The 17,991-nt window shown below is 40.4% G+C and overlaps 1 protein-coding gene across 4 annotated transcripts in view; it reads left to right on the top strand.

The window, feature by feature from the left end:
- Nucleotides 1-2,029: 2,029 nt before the first annotated feature.
- The window catches only part of GSDME (gasdermin E), a 26,712-nt gene continuing 10,750 nt past the window's right edge, over nt 2,030-17,991 (top strand). Inside the window, exons 1-8 of one of the 4 annotated variants that reach the window (XM_062569233.1) lie at nt 2,030-2,088; nt 2,496-2,547; nt 3,177-3,290; nt 5,190-5,372; nt 5,763-5,993; nt 7,124-7,316; nt 15,462-15,633; nt 16,693-16,813. In XM_062569233.1, coding sequence (XP_062425217.1) covers nt 5,783-5,993; nt 7,124-7,316; nt 15,462-15,633; nt 16,693-16,813 — 697 coding nt within the window. In that variant the 5' untranslated portion in view covers nt 2,030-2,088; nt 2,496-2,547; nt 3,177-3,290; nt 5,190-5,372; nt 5,763-5,782. Of the gene's footprint in view, nt 2,089-2,146; nt 2,548-3,176; nt 3,291-5,189; nt 5,373-5,762; nt 5,994-7,123; nt 7,317-15,461; nt 15,634-16,692; nt 16,814-17,991 lie in introns of those variants that run through there. The other 3 variants (XM_062569234.1, XM_062569231.1, XM_062569230.1) reach the window with 3 other exon arrangements.

The raw sequence follows: 17,991 nt of genomic DNA, 5'->3' as shown, positions 1-17,991 counted from the left end.
GAGGACTGAATGGTTATAAGCTAAAACTGCACAATATGCCACCAAAACAAGAGGTGAATTTTAAAGTGAAATGTAAATGAAGTTGGTTAGTTGTTTTGAAAGAAACAAAAACTGCTCTTGCAAAAGGGAAAGGAGAAAGAAAGAAGTTCATTCATTTGCTGGTTATTTGGCTCATGATGCTGGACACCTTCAAAAAGAAACTTTGCTCCCCCAGTACCCTTCTTTACAAAATGGAAGCCCAAAATAGTCTCCCACTTTCTTCTGCTCATTTCCTCCACAGGACTGAAGCCAGCAGACCCTTTTCCAGCCACTGTGAGGGCTCTCACAGTGCAGTGACAACAGGGTGTTTTGAACAACCTCCTGCCATCTCAATACACAGGCTGAATTACAGTGAGCACTTTCTAGCAAGGCTGGATGCAGCCTGAAAGAAGTCAGTGGTGGCTACCAGGTGTTACATACCATTAATACTGCTGTCAATACTGACACTATGAAGGCAGTTAGAAACGCTTTCCAGAGAGAGACAAAAGATAGCTATTAAGGAAATTCTCTTTTATAGACAATTTTATACTTAAATCCCATCCCAATGATTAATAAGGCTGGCTTATACTGGCATATTAAAAATTAATGCACAACACTTGCAGGCTGTGAAGGCCTTTTCCCTATGTGGTAGGAATAACCGTTCTGCAATGCTGACATCTGGTGGTGGACTGCTCAAGGATTTCATGGAGCTCAGTATCACGTCAAAGGAATTTCACACAAGGATATTTAAGGGACATACTGCTATTGATTTTTTTCCCTTTCACACTACTATGCTTTCTGTTCTACATGTCACTACTTATAGGCAACACGTATTACTCATTTTTTAAGTTGTGGCTCTTTCAGTTCTTGTGTAGATTAGCTCATTTTGTTAACTTGCTTAGAAGAGGTAGCCAGCCAGCAGTGAAGTCAGTTTGTCACACAGGCAGAAGTTCCTGCTTTTCTCTTTCTGCCCTTGCTACGAGACTCCTTTCTAATGCAGTTATAGTTCGTTCCCCAGCTCAGGAGAGTCAGTGCAAGACAGGCAGATCCCTACCTAGACCATGCTCACAGTGCATGTCCCCAGTGTCATCTTCTCCCAGCTTCCCAGTCAGTCGTGAAAAAACTGTGCTGAGTTTTAACTCTGCAATACACCTCAAGAGCATGTATTTCTACCGTGACTCAAGGTGGAGAATCAATCCTTCACTTTTTCCAATGATATTTCCACCACAGGCATCCTTTATTTGGTGTATACCTGACAGGCAGCAACCTCCTCAAACTCACTAGCAAATTTTGCTGTTTGTATGTCTCCTCCCTCCCCAGCGAGTATTTGCACGGCAGAGTGGTTCAGGGCACCTTCCCAGCTTGATTTTCTCAGAACATGCTTTAGCAGACACTTCCACTGGAAATGAATCACGCACTGCCACTCCTTAGGGCAAAAGACAAGATCGCTGATTAAACATGCCTGTGAACGGGCCACTGCAGATTACTACTGCTGGAGCTAGCGATTCTGCACCTGGGATCCGACCCTAAAAAGACACGGACCCAACACTTGCAGCTCTCTGGTTCTCTCTCAGGATGCGGCTCTAAGCACGGAGGTTTTATGTTTTAGTTGTATTTTTATTTTTAAGGGAGAATTTGGCTTGGAGACTCCCGTCGAGGCCACTGCAGCAGCACAGGCTGGGCTGCCCGTCCGACCTGACGGGACTGAGCCGGGCAAAAAAAATCACCACAGCCTCATCCTGCCCACGAAAATATCACCCCACGCCGCCCAGCCGCCCGCCGTGTCGGCCACCCCCCGCTTCCGCTGCCCTCAAGCCCCGGGAAGGCGAGGTCGGTCGGCGCGGAGCGGGCAAGAGGCAGAACCGGCGCTAGGGTGGGGAGCGCGGGCGGAGAAGCGGCCGCCACACCGCGAGCCCCGCCACCCGCCTGGCCGCAAAATGGCGGCGGCCCCTCGGCGCGCCCGGCGGCGCCCGACACGCCCCGCGGCGAGGCGGGCGGGGCCGCCGGGGCGCCGCCCGCCGCATCCTCGGGGCGCGGCGGCAGCGGCGGCGGGGGGGCGTCGCGGTGGCCGTGAGTAGGGGAGGGGGCTGCGGCCGCCTGGGCGCGGTGAGGCCCGGCCCGGCCCGGCGGCGGCGGCGGCGGCCTTGCGCGTCTGCGCCTGGGCGGCTTGGCCCTGCCGCCAGCCGCTTACCGCGGGTGCGGCGCTGCCCCGCCGGAGCTCGGCGGCTGCTGCTGCACGTTAAATGCAAAGCCTGAAGGCGCTTCCACGTGCCAGGCTGCTCTGCGGCCCTCCGTGGTCTTGGGGGCCGCCCTTTAGAGTATTCCCTGGCGACCTGAACTGGCAGTCCGTGCGCTAACGTTATTTGGTGGTTCAGTTGTCACCCTCTTCCCTGTCCCCCGAGAGCCGTGCGCAGTCCCGTGTTAAATTCTTTTTTTCTTCTAAAGGATTTCTTGTTTTGTTGTGTATGTGTATACAGGACGTAGGAGATACTGGACAGCTGTTCAGAACCTGCTTTTCTGCTGGCAAAGGTAAACTGTGACTATTACTCTTCATAAAATGTTTCTCTGGGTCTAATATTCCAGCATACCACATTAGAGAGCTGTGATAAATGTAGGTGGATAAATGTAAGATTTGTTTTGCTTAACTAAACAATGAAGTTGCTTGGAACAACCTTACTCGATCTCATCCTCTTCATTGAATGCTTCTCCTGTAACCCAGATTCAGGCTGATTTTAAATTCCTTGGTTGGCAGAGAAAGTTCTTCTGCTTCCTTTTCTGCCTTCACACCGAGCTGTCAGCCTGTAAGAATGAATTCACTCTGTCAAGCTTTTGCTGCCAGCTTTGATACCTTCCCTTCTAATTCTGCCCAACCAAGCACAAAACTTTCAGAGCAAGAAAATTGGAAAGGCAGAGCCTTCTCAGTGTGGTGTCTGTAACCATGTTGTCCACTTGGTCTGGATGGCTTTGGTCCTGGTAGCTGCACTAACTTCCTGCTGTTGAGTTATGGCATTTAAATGCTCTGTGGCTTAGTTTGGAGAACCAGTGGGGAAAAAAAAAAAAAAAAAAAAATGAAAAGAAACTCGGGTGAATTTTCAGAATTTCTGTTAAAGGCATATAGACGTAAAGAGCAATTTGCCCAGAATATTATTGCTTTGCAGGTACTGCTGCACCAGCAAATATGCTCCCTGCAAAGATGTTCCCAACACAGCAAATTATAGGAGACATTAATATTGTCATTCTGTGGCTAAAGGCAGTGCCATCTCCCCTGTCTGGTGAGTCTCAGCAGTTTCATTAGCAAGCTGCGATCCTTCTGAGATGTCGTCTTTGCTAGTCAAAAGTGTGGTAACTGAGTGAAGACACAAAACAAGCCATCATGCATCTGAAAAAAGTTTTATAGAAATGTGTTACTTGTTTTTCTCATGAGGTGAAGTTGATCTAGTGAGTGAGTAACAGCTAAATCATACCAACTGATTTTTGCAATTTCTCTTATAAACGCCTTCGAAATTAATGGGGCTTTCTGCCTTCATAGGGCCTGCCCATGTTGTATGTACTGATAGAGTCAGAATGAGTAAAGGATAACATAAAAACCAGAAATGTTGGAAGAAGGTTACATTTTCTAGAGAAGAGTGACTAATGCAGAGAATGAGAATTTTCTTGATGGTGCCCTCCATTACAAATCAGATATCTGATTGGTTGCAAAATACAGCATCATGAAGAAGAAGTCACAGGAAAAAAAAAGGATTTTTTGGCTGCTTTCTGCTGATATTGAGATGTTGTGTTCTTTAGAGATATAAATGGAGCTGCACAGACCATTCTGCTTAAAGGGTTCTCACTGGGATGGAAACTGGGGAAATTTAAGGAGGAGAAATTTAAAAATGCGAAAATCAATCTCAGTTTAAAGTTTAGGAAAAGGTTAGAGAATGAGAAAGTCAGGGGAAATACTCCCCTGAAGTTTGAAGTGTGTGGCAAGTGTGTTGCAACCACAATCGGTAATGAAAGCCCCAGAAGACTTTTCAGTAAAATGTTACATGACTTCAGCCTTGTTCAAATCCTTTCCATGCTGGTGTTGCTGAGAAATAATCCTTTACTAACTGCTTAGCTTACATAGGGAACTAGGAAGAGGCCATAGAGTTTTCATAAGTAGATAGATACCTCAACATGAATTGGTAAATACTGTGTGAAGTACTTTCTGAAGTGGGATATAGGAAAAACTAATGGAAAGCTAAGTTTCTATCTGCAAAGAGGGTTTTTTTTCTTCCCTCTCACAGATACTAAAGCATGAACACTGTGGTCAATCACTGTTTTTACTCAGTTTTTCATTTTCTCGCAATAATCATGAGGGCCCACAACAGTATCTTTGGTTGCTCGAAGCCTGTCCAACCTTACTTTGGTCCGTATTTGTAATTGACAAATCTAACATCTCTGTGGAGCAGGACAGGTAATTAAAGGAGAATGAGCAGATACGTCATTTCAAAGAAAACAGATGGACAGCGAAGACATTTAGTATTCTTACTTGAACTTTCCAGTGTCCGCTGGGGGATTGAAAGGAATGCTGTCGACTTGAAAAGAAAGATTTAATTCTGGCAATATCATTAGATAGAGTAACAGTTGAAAAACTAAAAAATACCTATATATTTCAAGATTAAAACTTTGTTTATTAGAATTGCATATTTAGCACTTCTTTGTGAATGGTTACTTTTTGCTATTTACTCTGTGATTTCAGTCAATTTCCCTTATTGAAAAAGTTTGCTGTAAATACAGCAAAATTCATTGCTTGGAATAAAGGAAACTACACAAAGAAGGGATGCCAGTATTTTTAAGGCAAATTTTAAAAATAGAGTATGATAAGGTAAGTAGCATTTTAGCAGTAATAAATAACTGTTGCAAGCAGCATGTTTGCAATATACCTGTAGTTATGCTAGTGGGTAGTAAAGATTGGAAAACACTGAATGTAAAAAGAAAGGTTCAGAAGGTAAAAATGGGCTGTGACTTTCCATGGGTGTAGTTCAGAGAGACAGCTTAGTCATAGATCAGCTAATACAAATTTTTATTGCTTTTCATAGAATGTTTTTATTGTCACTAGATGTGTTCACTCACTGTTATCATGAAGATAATTTGCATGAATAACATTCACTTACCTTTTATAGATTAAGGTAACTTTGTATTGGCAGGAAGGTAATAAAAGAAGGATTCTGCGTGGAGGCAGGAATCTTCTGTCATTGCATCTGTGTTCTTGTGATCCCAGAGAGTGTCTGCAGGGTGCTCATTAGTTGATGCTGGACTTACGTCAAAGGTTTTCCTCAGAACTTCAGGAAAATTAGATAAATTTTTCCTTTCTAACAAGTTATTTTCCTGTGAGTATTCTTTGAAAGACTATTTTTGTTTTAGATTGGAGTATTTCCATTTTCACACATTTATTTTCTTTCTTATCCATATGATTGTAAATGTCATGCATGCATTATTTCTGAAACACTTAAACCTTCTGTGCTGTATTTGTAATGCATTGTTCTTTATTATTCACTGCTGCATATTTAAAATTCTAATTAAAATTCCTTTGTCTGTTATTGTAATAAGGTAGCAACCTTATTATTTTTGAATAAGTTATTGAGACTCTTGATTCCCAACTCACAGTATGGAAGGTGGAGTGAAAACACTTAACTTCTGCAAAGAGCTTTTGCAGGTTGTAAATGTAAATATTTATACTTTCCAACTGTAGTTATTTAAAAATAAGCTTAATCTTTCAGGCTTTAAGTGATTCTCAAAGATGTTTGCCAAAGCAACAAAGAATTTTGTGAGAGAAACTGACAGTGGAGGTGACTTGATTCCTGTCTCCCAGTTGAATTCCTCTGACAAGCTACAGCTTCTGAGCTTAGTTACAAAGAGGAAGAAATTTTGGTGCTGGCAGAAGCCCAAGTACCATTTCTTGACGGTCACATTGGGCGATGTGCTTACTGAAGACAAACCTATAAAACCAGGTAAAGCCATACTCAGAGAGCAGTACTGGTGCAGATAAAAAGAATGCAGAGCCTAATCTTTTTTCTTACTGTTCTCAGTCATGTTACTTGAGGGCTCCTTTCAAAAGGATGTTCTCTGTGCTTAGAAATGGGCTGACTAGGTATTTCTGCACTTGACTGTTCATTTTGCCAAAAATAATACTAATAAATGTTCATTTTTTTAAAATGTGTTTTGTCTAGAGAGACTAGTGCAGTTGAGTGCTGAAGGTTGTCAAGCTCTACAGTACTGCTGTTTAATAACGGTGCTCTCTGCTCTCTTGGGAGCGCCTCTGGGACATCTCTTGGGGATTCCAGCATGAAACTGTACTGTGGTCCAGGTGAAAATGCACTGGACAAACAGTGCTTTGTTAGTGACAGCAGCCCGGGGTGCTTGTAGAGGCAAGGCCAAGTGAGTTTTACCGCTAGTCCATTTCTTCTTGTACAGGCTGGTAAAAATAGCTGACCCTTGTGCTTCTTTCTTCATCTAGCTGCACCAGTCCTGCCCAAGTCATAAGAGTAACGATCTATACGAAGTCTGTATTTCTGGGCGTGTCATAATTCCTTGCAGGAAAATAGATCAGTCCTCAGGTATAGATTTTTAATTGTTAGCTAGCTTGGAAGAACAGCTGATTCTGAGTCTGTTCTTTTGTATGTATGTATGTGAGATTCAGAATTTGTTTTAAACCAGTTAGGTGCTTCCATTGGTTTTCAGTGAGTTTTGAGACAGGCTTATAATGAGATACCTCAAGGTAATGGAAAAATGTAAAGCCAACTATGCAAGCAGTTCTGCTATGTAGGTTTTCTTTGTGGTCAGAATAAATTTCTAATATGCTTTCTAAGTCTTCTGTAGCACTTGAGCTTAGCATTTTAGTCGTAATTTGTTTTCCTAAAATGGCAAAATAACAAAGATCAGAGGGGCAAAGATGATGAAAATATGGAGGAAGCAGAAATAAGAATTGCAGAGCAATGGAAGTCTTTACTTACCTGCCCAGTACTGTTCCTTGCTTTCATTAACTGTTCAAATTTCCTATAAGTTTTTTGGGTTTTTTCAGTTGCTTCTGATGCTGTTTCTTTGTCTTCACATGTTGAAATTACTTTTATCATGTTCCTAGTAATCGTGGAGTCTGACTTTGTGAAATATATGGGGAGATTTGAAGATTTTGTTCACGGAAGTATTGATACTTCATTTGGAAAGATCAGCTTGGGAGCCAGAGGGAAGGGCTATGTGGAAAGCCAGTCTTCCTTTGGAAACCTGAGGAAGCAGGAGATTGATTTGCAGCAGCTTATGAAAGACATCAAGGGAAGGTATGTTTTTAATGTTGGCTTTGCAAAGGCCAAGAAAGATTACCGAACTTAGGTTAAGTAAAAGACTGGTGCTAGGTGTCTGAGCAATTAATTTATTTGGTGTTATCACAGTTGAATTACTTCTCTCATAAACTCTTATTTTCAAGCACATGAAATTTCCTATAAATCATAGTACCAAAGTGAAAATTTCCAACTTCTTGAAAGCTTGGCGGTCAGATCTTTCCCTTGCATTTTAAAAACATCTCACTGCTGTTTCATCTTATGTATTTGCATGAATTACTGTGTGGAATAAGGGTCAAATCCTTTTCCCCTTGGGGGACTGTATTAAATTAACAATCTGGAAGAAAAGGGATTGGTTTCTCTCTGTTACTGGGGCAAATGCTATGGAAATTGAATTCAGAACTACCAATATTCTTGTAAGCAGGCTTTATAGTTGCTTCTTTTTTGTGAGAGACTATGCTAGACAGTGGAATTATGTGCTGAGAGGAAAGAATGGAAAAGATGAGCACTGTGGTGTTTACATGTTCAAATAGTTGAACAAAAATTGGCTTACAGAACTATTGATCACTATTTTGCAGAATAGTAACTGAGAAAAACAGACATTCCAAGCTCTAACCTTAATTTTCCAAGATATCCAAGACTTTCTGTTCTAGTCTGAAATGTGATTGACTTAAATTTTGCAGTAAGACAGACATAGACAGAAGCCTATTTGGCAACCAGCTGACAGTCAAGGGTCTACTCTGTATTGCAGTTCCTGATGCATATGGGAGTTGAGGGTGGTTAATATGTGACAGCATTGTACCCTAGATCTGTAGAAGGTGGCGTAATACATTTTAATAGCCTTTGCTAATAATCTGATGGTAAAGATGATGATAGCTTGTAGTTATCCGTGCAAAAGTTGTCTGAAGCTGTTTGCATTTTCTTTAATTAAGGGGGCATTCTAGAAATAATCAGTGTTCCATTTTTCACAAGAGCAATTGCCCTTTGTGCCGTTGGTCACAGGCATTCACAAGTCATCAAACCTGGTTTTTAAAAGGCATCTTGCTGTCTTTGTACTAAATGCCATATTAAAAACAGATAATGCTGGGATTGATGTGTGTACCAGGCCTGTAAAATTAGCATGCATCTAGTCATGCATGCAATCAGGATTTAAAATTTTGTTTCAAACAGTGGATAGAATGCTATAGAAAACATAGGTTAATAGATTTACACAAGTCTAAATATAAAATGTAAATATGAGTTGTGTTTTTTAAGGATAGTGTAATATTGTTAAAATACATGTTTTTGGTGTAAGAATCTGAAAGAGATCAGTGAATCATCTGCGTGCCAGACTGAGAAGGACTGAGATGCTGACTTCATGTGAAGAAGATAAGTAGACACATAAGGCCCGCTGGGTTGCTTAATAAACGTGGCAATGAAACAGCCCAGTTTAATGTTTGTGCCCCTGTATACAATGAGCTAGTTCTTTGTTTATGGAAAAAATGCTCATAGATTATTAAAGCTTATGATGCAAAGTGTATAACTGATAACCAGTCAGTTTGACTATTTATTTATTTATTCATTCAAAGTAAGGTTGAAGCTCACTGAAAATAATGGCACTTCCTTACAAATGAAATTCCAGTTAGTCATTCATAAATATTCCATGATTTGTGATGGCTCTTATTCCTAGCTTCGAGCTTTCATCTCATTCATGGAGCATCGGTGGTGGGGGAATAGGAAACATTCAGGAATGGTGGTGCCTAGAAAGGGGTGATTTTAAATACAAAACAATATGATACCAAGGGGATGTTGAACAGTCAGCTTTGTTGAGAAGAGAAAGGGCTCTTTTCATCTCCTTTTATCTAGTGAAACACATTGCATGTCAGATCAGTTGTTGTTTCATTTGTTGTTTCTAGGTGTAACCTAACTAAACTGTACTTAAATGTCGTTCTTGTTTTTGGCTATTAAAGTTACTGATAAATAGCAGAAGAACTTAAAAAAAATGAAAGCTGATGCGATTTCTAACCAAGTCATGTGAGTCTTAAAGTTCAGAAAGTTGCAAGTGCTGGATGTCATCAAATCAGTTTTCTGTCACTTCTTGTGTAAAACTTACAAAGGAGAATTCTGCTAATCTTTTAACTAGATTCCAGATGCAGCATTGATTCTGTTTTTCAGAAAAAAGGTGACAGTTGAAGGATGCGAGCTGAGATCCCTTCTGAAAACTTGCCAAAATGGTGACTTTTTAAATACAGAACACACTTACTAATACAATCTGTATCACAAAAACATAGTCAAATGATACTTTTAGGTGTATGAATTTTATGTATGTTATGATACATTATTTTTGCTTTTTCTGTTTCGCATGCTAATTCACAGGTAACTGTAACATATTAATTTTAGGACTCAGTCCTACATTTTAAAATTGAAGAGATTGTTCTGGGCTTAAGAGTATGTCAGGTTTAGCTTAGTTGGTTAGAGCATGGTGCTGCTAATGCCGAAGTTGCAGGTTCAGTCCCCGTATGGGCTGTGCTGAGGGTTGGACTAGATGATCACCAGAGGTCCCTTCCAACCTTACCGTTCTATGATTCTCCCCTCCAGTAGAAATGATTATAGGGAGGATATAATCTCTTTAGTTCTCCTAGATCAACAATTCACTTGTTTGTATCATTTCACTGAGTTGGCATTAAAAAGGGATGGTTGAAAGACATTTTTATGGTATTGTATGTTCTTGCATATTGCACTTTAAGATGCATTTTCAAAGATTCAATCAATTTAAGACAAAAGTGGACAATATTAGGTGCCCATTCTTAATCTAAGTACAGTGGAGATTCGGCCCGTTAACCTAACTGTGTGCTCTCCCTGTTCTTACTGTCTTGGCCTGTCAGGGCATGTTTGAAATCTCAAACACAAATCTTTCATTATTAAAAAAAAAAAAAAAAAAAAAAAAAAAAAAAGTGAGCATGTATTTGTAGGACGAGGTAACCATTCACCAGTTTTCCCTCAGAGGTGTTGCATGAGTTACATGAACTTATGGAATGTTATGTCACAGGACTGAGTAAAATTGGTTTTGTGTGTCTGTGATTTAAAAGTAAGGAGGATGCTGAATAGAAAATAGAGGAAATATCTGTCACTTGTGCTCACAAGCCTCTGGTGTTCTTGAGGAAGATGTTCTGTGGAATAATCACCTTACAGGTGGTTCTGCAGGAAAATTGTGAAATGCTGTCACTCGTGGATAATTTAGGCTGATTAAAGTATGTGCAGCCAGAAAAGTGTGCTGACCTTAGCGTGAGTGTGAAGTGTACTCAGAGTTGCGAGCGTTCTTTTTGGTAGTCGTAGTAAATTGGTAAGTGCCTCGCTTTGAGGATTTCCGGATGCATTACTGAGACATCTAGACCGGATTTGATGGAGAAGTGGTTCTAGTTTGCCTTCCTTGTGGATAGTCCAGTCAGAGATCCTGTGCGTGAAGGAAAGGCTCAGTGTCTCAGCTGTTGGTTTTAGACATGTCATCTGCAAGAGCCAGCTGTACTGCCAGATGCCATCTGTTTTCTCTTGCCTTCTGTTGGTTTCTTTTTCTTCCTCCTTCAGTGCTTCTGAGCTGCAGCGGGTTGCCTTTGTCCTTATTTGTTCTCTGCTTCTTTCTTTGTGCAAGGAGAAAAAAGTTAAATAAAAATGGAGGAAACCTTCTTTGCATTATAGGATAGTGGAAGTCTGTAATCTGATTAAATGTGAGCAGAGTAAGACCAAAACTGAAGAAATTTCTTTCCGTTCATATTTGGCCCATAATGCTCTTGGCATAGCAAATCCTTGACCTCAAGAAGGCTATTTAAAAGGAGCTAAGATTTGAACAAGACTCCTTAATCTTTATTTTTTAAATGGTCTTTATTTAGACAGTTTTGTAATCTGAGCGTTGATAATGGGATTTAGGAGTACAACCTCTCATTGTGTTTTATAGTGTCTCCTTTTGAACATTTCAGCTCAACTTTTCAAAGGTGGGGAAGAATGTAGTAACATCCTGTAGGCCACACAAGACAGTTGAGGGCTCCCATACAGTAGGAGAGTGAAGGAGATGGGAAGACTGATGCTGGCAGAGCAGAAATAAGAGCTCTGAAATGTGACCTGTAGAATAGAAAAAGCACTTTCTGGTGCCTGTGTATGGGTATTTTTAGCCATTTAACTCAATCATCTTGTTGTTCTTGATACTCAGATTGTTATTGCAGCAAACAAGTTCAGCCCTTGCAAAAGTACACTCATAGATTCAGCAACCATTGCCCCTCAATATTTTAAACCCTATTCAGGCTGTTGAACTTTAACCCTTTTACATTTTGCCCTTGATGCCTATTTTCAAAGATAATTTAGATAAGCTAGGTATTTATTTACCTCACGTTGTCGTCTGTTTGAGTCAGCATCATGTGCTCTCCTGTGGGAAGAGCAGAGGGTTTTGCCTTCCGCAAGCTGTGCCCCGGTGATGCCAGCAGTGTGCTTGCACACCACACTAGGGTCTAGGGAGTTTTATTGCAGGCAGCTGAACGGCAGAGCTCTAGGGGAGAACATTCAACAGTGCTGTCCTAAAATAAAAGATATTTTTAACTATGGGTAAGGATATGTGATTTTAAACACTCTATCATATGGTCATTAAAATTAGTGGGAACAGGCAAGCATTTCTGCCCGTGTTCATACCTAAATACATCCCACCGAAGTCGCTCATATCTCGGGCCTGAGGCGCTGGCCACGTCCCTGCTGCACCGTGCAGCAGACCCCAAGTTACGTCCGAGACTGTGCCGTACCTGCAGGAGCGCTGCCTCGGGGCCAGGTGAATAGCTCTGTACCCCCACGGTGTCAGTGCCGCTGCGGTGCTACGGCAGCTCGTTCAGCACTGCCTTCCTGCACCTCGTTGCAAGTGGAGCCGTGTCACCTGTGGCGTTCGCTTTGCAGTGCTGCCGTTAGTTGCTTAGCTTGACTTCAGAGTCAGAGCATGAAGGAATCTGAGCCAGGCTCATCTCCAGTCGGGTACTGTAGAATTAAACGGAAGAAAAAAATCTCTGGATTTTTTTGGTTTTTCATTTTTGTAGGATTTTTAAATCAGATTTTTAAATGCCTTTTAAGTTAATGCTAGTTAGGATACAACAAATCACTATTTACTCTGTGGTTTTGTACCTTCTGTTGGTCTTCTATGTTTTATTCTTAACTTTTGAGGATACCCCATTGAGTTTGTCATCCCGTAAAGCAGGTAAAAAGTAGTTGATACGAGAGCAAGTAACAAATTGCTATTGTGCATCTTCATTGTATTTCTTCCCATGTGGATTCTTTGGTTGTGTGTTAAAACTACAGGTTCCCTGGGCCTTAATTATTTTTTCAGGATACTTAGCACCCTTCTTCAGGGTTATAAATAATTATTGTGAATTATGTAATAGGCATGATCTGTTAAAAGATATTGTGATAATTTATGGCTGCAGTTTGGCAGGAACTTCTAAGAACAGCAATGTTTGTGATCATTTGACAATTCTTCAATTTCTGCTTGCTCCAGAGATTCCAAGCATAAAGCATGGCTTTGCACCAAAAGGAAAAAAAAAAAAAAAAAAAAAAAAAAAGTTGTATTAATAATCCCAGGAATGTTTGGGGTGCTTTATTGCTGGCTTTTGCACTGCTTCAGAGGTATTTTTGTTCTCTTGTTTAAACAATCAGCCTTAAGTTTTTCAGACAGTTCATTCCAAATGATTGAACTTTGATGTAAGCGCATAACTCTCCAAAGATCAAAAATTGCCTCAGGATATTTTTAATTTAATAAAGAATCAAGCTGACGTCTGAGTTATACAGACTCTATAAATCCAGAACCCTAGAATCTAATAAATCTAAAACTTTTTAAATTAAAAAGCTGGAGATATGGAGATATCTTGATTTAAATAAATTGGAATCAGAACATGTCTTTCTATCATATTTTGGGGGAATTGGCATTTAGCCCTATGAATAGCCATTTACAGTAAATTGGAAAAGACTGAATAACTTCAGTCAGGGACAGAAATCTTTTAATCTTCTAACTGTCTTGCTAAAGTTATCTGTTAATAGAAAATACGACATCTCATCTGAGCACCTCCAACGGGTATTTTGCAAAAATATGGTATAATTGGCACATTTTAATCAATAGAATGCAGTTAGCAAGTTGCTTTAACTGTACCAGACACTCTGTTACTGACCCCAGAAGATACAGTCGTGAATTTTGTCATATTTTCCTAGAAAATAGTCCTCTCTTCCTGGAACCTAATTTTCTTGCTTCTGCTCATTCTAAGCACCTAATTGTAGGAAGAACTCTATTAGCATTTAAACTTATATTGAAGTATGTTGTGTGGTGCGGATAATTTGTTAAATTGGATGCACAAAGAAAAGAATTGAGGTCCTTCTCCACCTCGCCTCCCCAGCTCCCACACACTGCTTTTTTTTTTTTTTTTTCTTTTGACTGGGACAGTCCTTAGTTTTGAATTGTGAGATTATAGATCTGAGTAACACAGGTGTTTATAGCAGATGACTTTTTAGTAGTCTTCTCCAATCTTAAGATCCATGAAATCTTTTCCAGCCTTTTGAAGTACTTTGTTAAGTTGTTAGTGGTTCCGCTCAGCCAGTTTATGGTTTAAAGGGATACCATTACACATCAGTAGCAAGCTATGGGGACTGGAAATGAGACTGCCTTCTTTGTGTGCTGTTTCTCCCTTAAGAAAAATTCTAGAGACTCAGAATTTGGAGCAAGAACTTGTGAATTTGGGAGCAGTGTGTCCAGGCCCAGTGCTCATGTGCCTTCAGAGGCCAGACCAGCTTTCCTAGTGATGGTGCCTCAAGCGGTCATAATCCACAGAGAGCTTGTTCGTCAGGACTTGGAAGCAAAGGAGCCCATGTCAAGCCCCTCTTGAGAAGCACCTGATGACATACCTACTTCAAGCAGAAGGAGACTTCCCGTAGAAAGGCAGGAATAGGAGGGCTGAATGGGGAAGAGGAGGAAATCAGTGAGACAAATATTTGCTTGACAGGGCTGGAAAGTGCTAACCAAGAGCTGTGATAGGGAAGGGAGACTAAGACTGGGAGCTGTGGGCAGCTAGCTGGTGTCCTCTGAGAGTGGAAAATAGCAGGAAATTTAGATGAAATGAGACTGGGGAGCTGACTGATTGTGGGACAAAGCTGAGATGAAGGAGGAAAGAGAAGAAACTTGAGGACTTGAACTGGTCAGATAAGAGACAGAACTGCAGAGACATTGTACAGAAAAGAGGGGCATGGTTACAAAGGGAGAAACTCAGCAGCCTTGTAAGGCTGTAATTGCTCTATTTCCTAACATCCGATAGCTTGACTTTGCCACTCTAAATCACTCCCTTTAAATAGAGCTTTGGCAGCTTTAAGTTGTCTCTAGTTCTCTGTTGTTTTTTCTCTTAAATGAAAATAGCCAAACAGCTGACATTTTTGCTCAGAGTAAAGAATCAAGAATTCGATATGTACGTTGGAATTTTCTGGGTAATACAGATATTTGTAGTCTTGCTGCTACCAAATGGATTATAGTATATACTATGTATTGTGCTAGTACATGTACATATGCATGCATAATGCATACAGTAGGGTGCAGGAAGGTCACAATATGGACCATTAGTGTATGTCTTTTATTTGTACTCCTTGGTAACTTTTTTTGGTTAAAATAAATCTTAGTAAAGTCTGTAGTATGTAATCCATTGATTTACTGAGACTGTGTTTACATTAGGCTCTGAAGAGAATGATGTGCCGGCATCTTGGCCATGGCCCTGGTATTGTCAGTGAGAGTTCACAGTGACAGAGGATCCACTGCTGTGTCTGCAAGCTTGGCTGATTGTTTTCATCAGTGGCAGCTTTAAGTTGTCTCTAGTTCTCTGTTGTTTTTTCTCTTAAATGAAAATAGCCAAACAGCTGACATTTTTGCTCAGAGTAAAGAATCAAGAATTCGATGTGTACGTTGGAATTTTCTGGGTAATACAGATATTTGTAGTCTTGCTGCTACCAAATAACAACAGAGGACATAATTTTGAGGAGGTTGCTCATACAGAAACCGTCGTTATTTTACAATAAAAGCTTATTCAAAGGTTGTTGTTCGAACAATTAAGCAAATGTGTTTTGTCAGTTCTAGTATTTATGTTGTTACTGGTGTCTTTTTTATTTCAGAACAATAAATCTAAACAATAGTTTACTGCAACAAGTAATAGAAAGAAAACATGAAGTGCTCTGCATCTTGAGAGAAAAGATAGTAACAACTCAAAAGTGTATGATATCTGAACATATCCAAACAGAAGAGAAAATCAGTGGCGTCCTGGGATGCAGTACAAAAGTGGTAAAGGTAAAAGTTACTAAAAATCTGCAAGGAATAGTGCATTTTTCTAGTTAAACCTGCAGATTATCTGAGGAAAAAAAAATATGATTTCTCCAAATAGATTTCAGGGTGGTGTTCTTTTTTTTTCATGACAATTTGTGTCAATTGCAAGAATTCGTTGCACTGCTTAGCTGTGAGATTTCAAAAAGGTAAAATATTTTTCCTCTTAACCTCACTGACTAAAGGTGCTAGCTTTTAGTGTGAGCCTGGAATGTGGTTTCCATCAACACTCTCAAATTGTGGTTCAGTTCCTATGTACATTCCTGCCAAAAGCAGAACATCAAACAAACAGATGTAACAATTCAGTGAAAATTAAAGAGCAAAAAGCATTGCTGAAACAAATTCATTTGAAAAGCCAAGTGATTCATCAAAAATGTCTGCAGTGTCTCCTGAGCTTTAATATTTATTGAGAAGCTATTCGTTTGTGGTCAGGGAAGAAGGGTTAGTTTGAGGACATTAATTTGAGGCATTATGAGGACATCTGAAAAAATTGCCTATGATTTGAGAAAAAGTTACCAAAGTCCAACATACGCTTGTTTGTTTTAAATTTTTAAAGCTGCAGATGAATCAATTCTATGTACAGGGAGTCTCAATTGGCAGAAATCTGGGAAATGCAGTTCCGTGGCCCTCTGTGCCAATGTCACCTTCCTGGTGCCAGTCTCTGGATGGGCAGAGGATATGTCAGGATAGAAGAGGGTAGGTCAGGACACTGAAGTGGGTGCCAAATTCCTCTTGACACAGTGTTTGAGTCATGTGTAGCAGAAGTGAAAACTGTGCCTGGAGCTCAACTTTGTACTAAAACGGGGTAGCTGAGAGTCTGACTCTATCATGGTACCTCTTCCTTGCTACTGATGATGTGTTGTGTGTGTGTGTGTTTTTATTTTTTTATTATTTTTTTTAAGATGTCAAATATCACATGTGCTTTAGTCGGACGTTGTGGAGAACAAAACATTCTCTTAAATCAATTTTGTGCTTAAGCTGTACAATAATTGAATCCAATAAATGATGAGTAAATCTGTCCTCTAGGTTTCAGTGAATGAAAATGGAAGTATGATAAAGGATTCTAGCGTGATCCTTGAGATTCCTCCAGCTACCGTTATTGCCTATGGTGTAATTGAACTGTATATAAAGCACAGTGGCCAGTTTGGTAAGTAGAAAGCTCAATTTGTGTGGCATGTAGCTCAGCTGTGGAAAAGAACTCTCTCTTGAGCAATACTTTTATTTCCTAATATGACAGTGTTGTGTGATTTCCATTGCCTTGGTAGTTACTTGCACTGCTATAAAAGCAGCAATGTGAAATGCTGGTTATTTGATTCAATAATGCTTTTTCACAAATTTACATAAATCATAGACTCACAGAATAATTTAGGTTGAGAAGGACACTAAGCCCCAGCTAAGAGCAGGGCCTACCTTTGAAGTTTGATCTAACTTCAGAGTTAGATCAGGTTGGTCTTGGTCTTGTCCCATCAAGTTTTGAGTATTTGCAGAGATGGAGATTCCAGAACCTCTCTGGGCAACTCTTTCTCCTGTTTGACCACCAGCACTGTTTACTTTTTTCCCCTTAATATTTAGTCAGAATGTTAGTTGTAGCTTGTCTGTTGCCTCTTATCCATTCATCATACACCTTTGAGAAGGGTCCGTCTCTGTTTTCTCTATATACTTCCCTTACGTAACTGTAGAGAGCATTAAGGTCCTCCCCCCTCCCCTTGCTATCTCTTCTCCAGTCTGAACAAACCCAATCTCTCAGCTGCTTTTCATACCTGAAGTTCTCCAGCTTGCAACCATCTGGGCAGCCGTTCACTGGACTTGCACCAGCATGTCGGTGTCTTTCTTGTATTCAGGAGCCTAAAGTTGGTCACCACAGTCCAGATGCAGACTCTCAAATGCTGAATAACAGGGGAAAATCACTTCCATCGATCTACTTGCTGTGCTCTTGCAAATACAGCAAAGTATGCAGTGAGCCTTAATAGCTGCAAGGGTACACTGCTGATCATGTCAAGCTTGTCCATCAGGATCCTCAGTCTTTTTCTGCAAATTTATTTCTAGACAGCTGGCTCACAGCCTGTGCTGTTATCCCTACCAGTATCTAAGGTGCAGGCAGTGAACTGGGTCTGTAAACGCAGTCAACCAGGGATGTTTAGATGGGAACAATCATGTTAAGAAAAAAAATGTTAATATGGTGTAGGCCTGAAATTGAAACTTTCCTGTCTATTTGACATTTTCATGTATAGATTGTTCTCAAAGTGGTTGCAGAAAATGTCCCCATCCTATTTTCTTGGCTTTGGGGGGAGAAAAGATGGTAGCTCTGCTTTGATGCATCATCTA

This window comes from Rhea pennata, chromosome 2, assembly GCF_028389875.1.
Source record: "Rhea pennata isolate bPtePen1 chromosome 2, bPtePen1.pri, whole genome shotgun sequence".
NCBI classification, from domain to species: domain Eukaryota; kingdom Metazoa; phylum Chordata; class Aves; order Rheiformes; family Rheidae; genus Rhea; species Rhea pennata.
The sequence above is the reverse complement of the archived record's forward strand: the minus strand, read 5'-3'. Positions and strand labels throughout refer to the sequence as shown.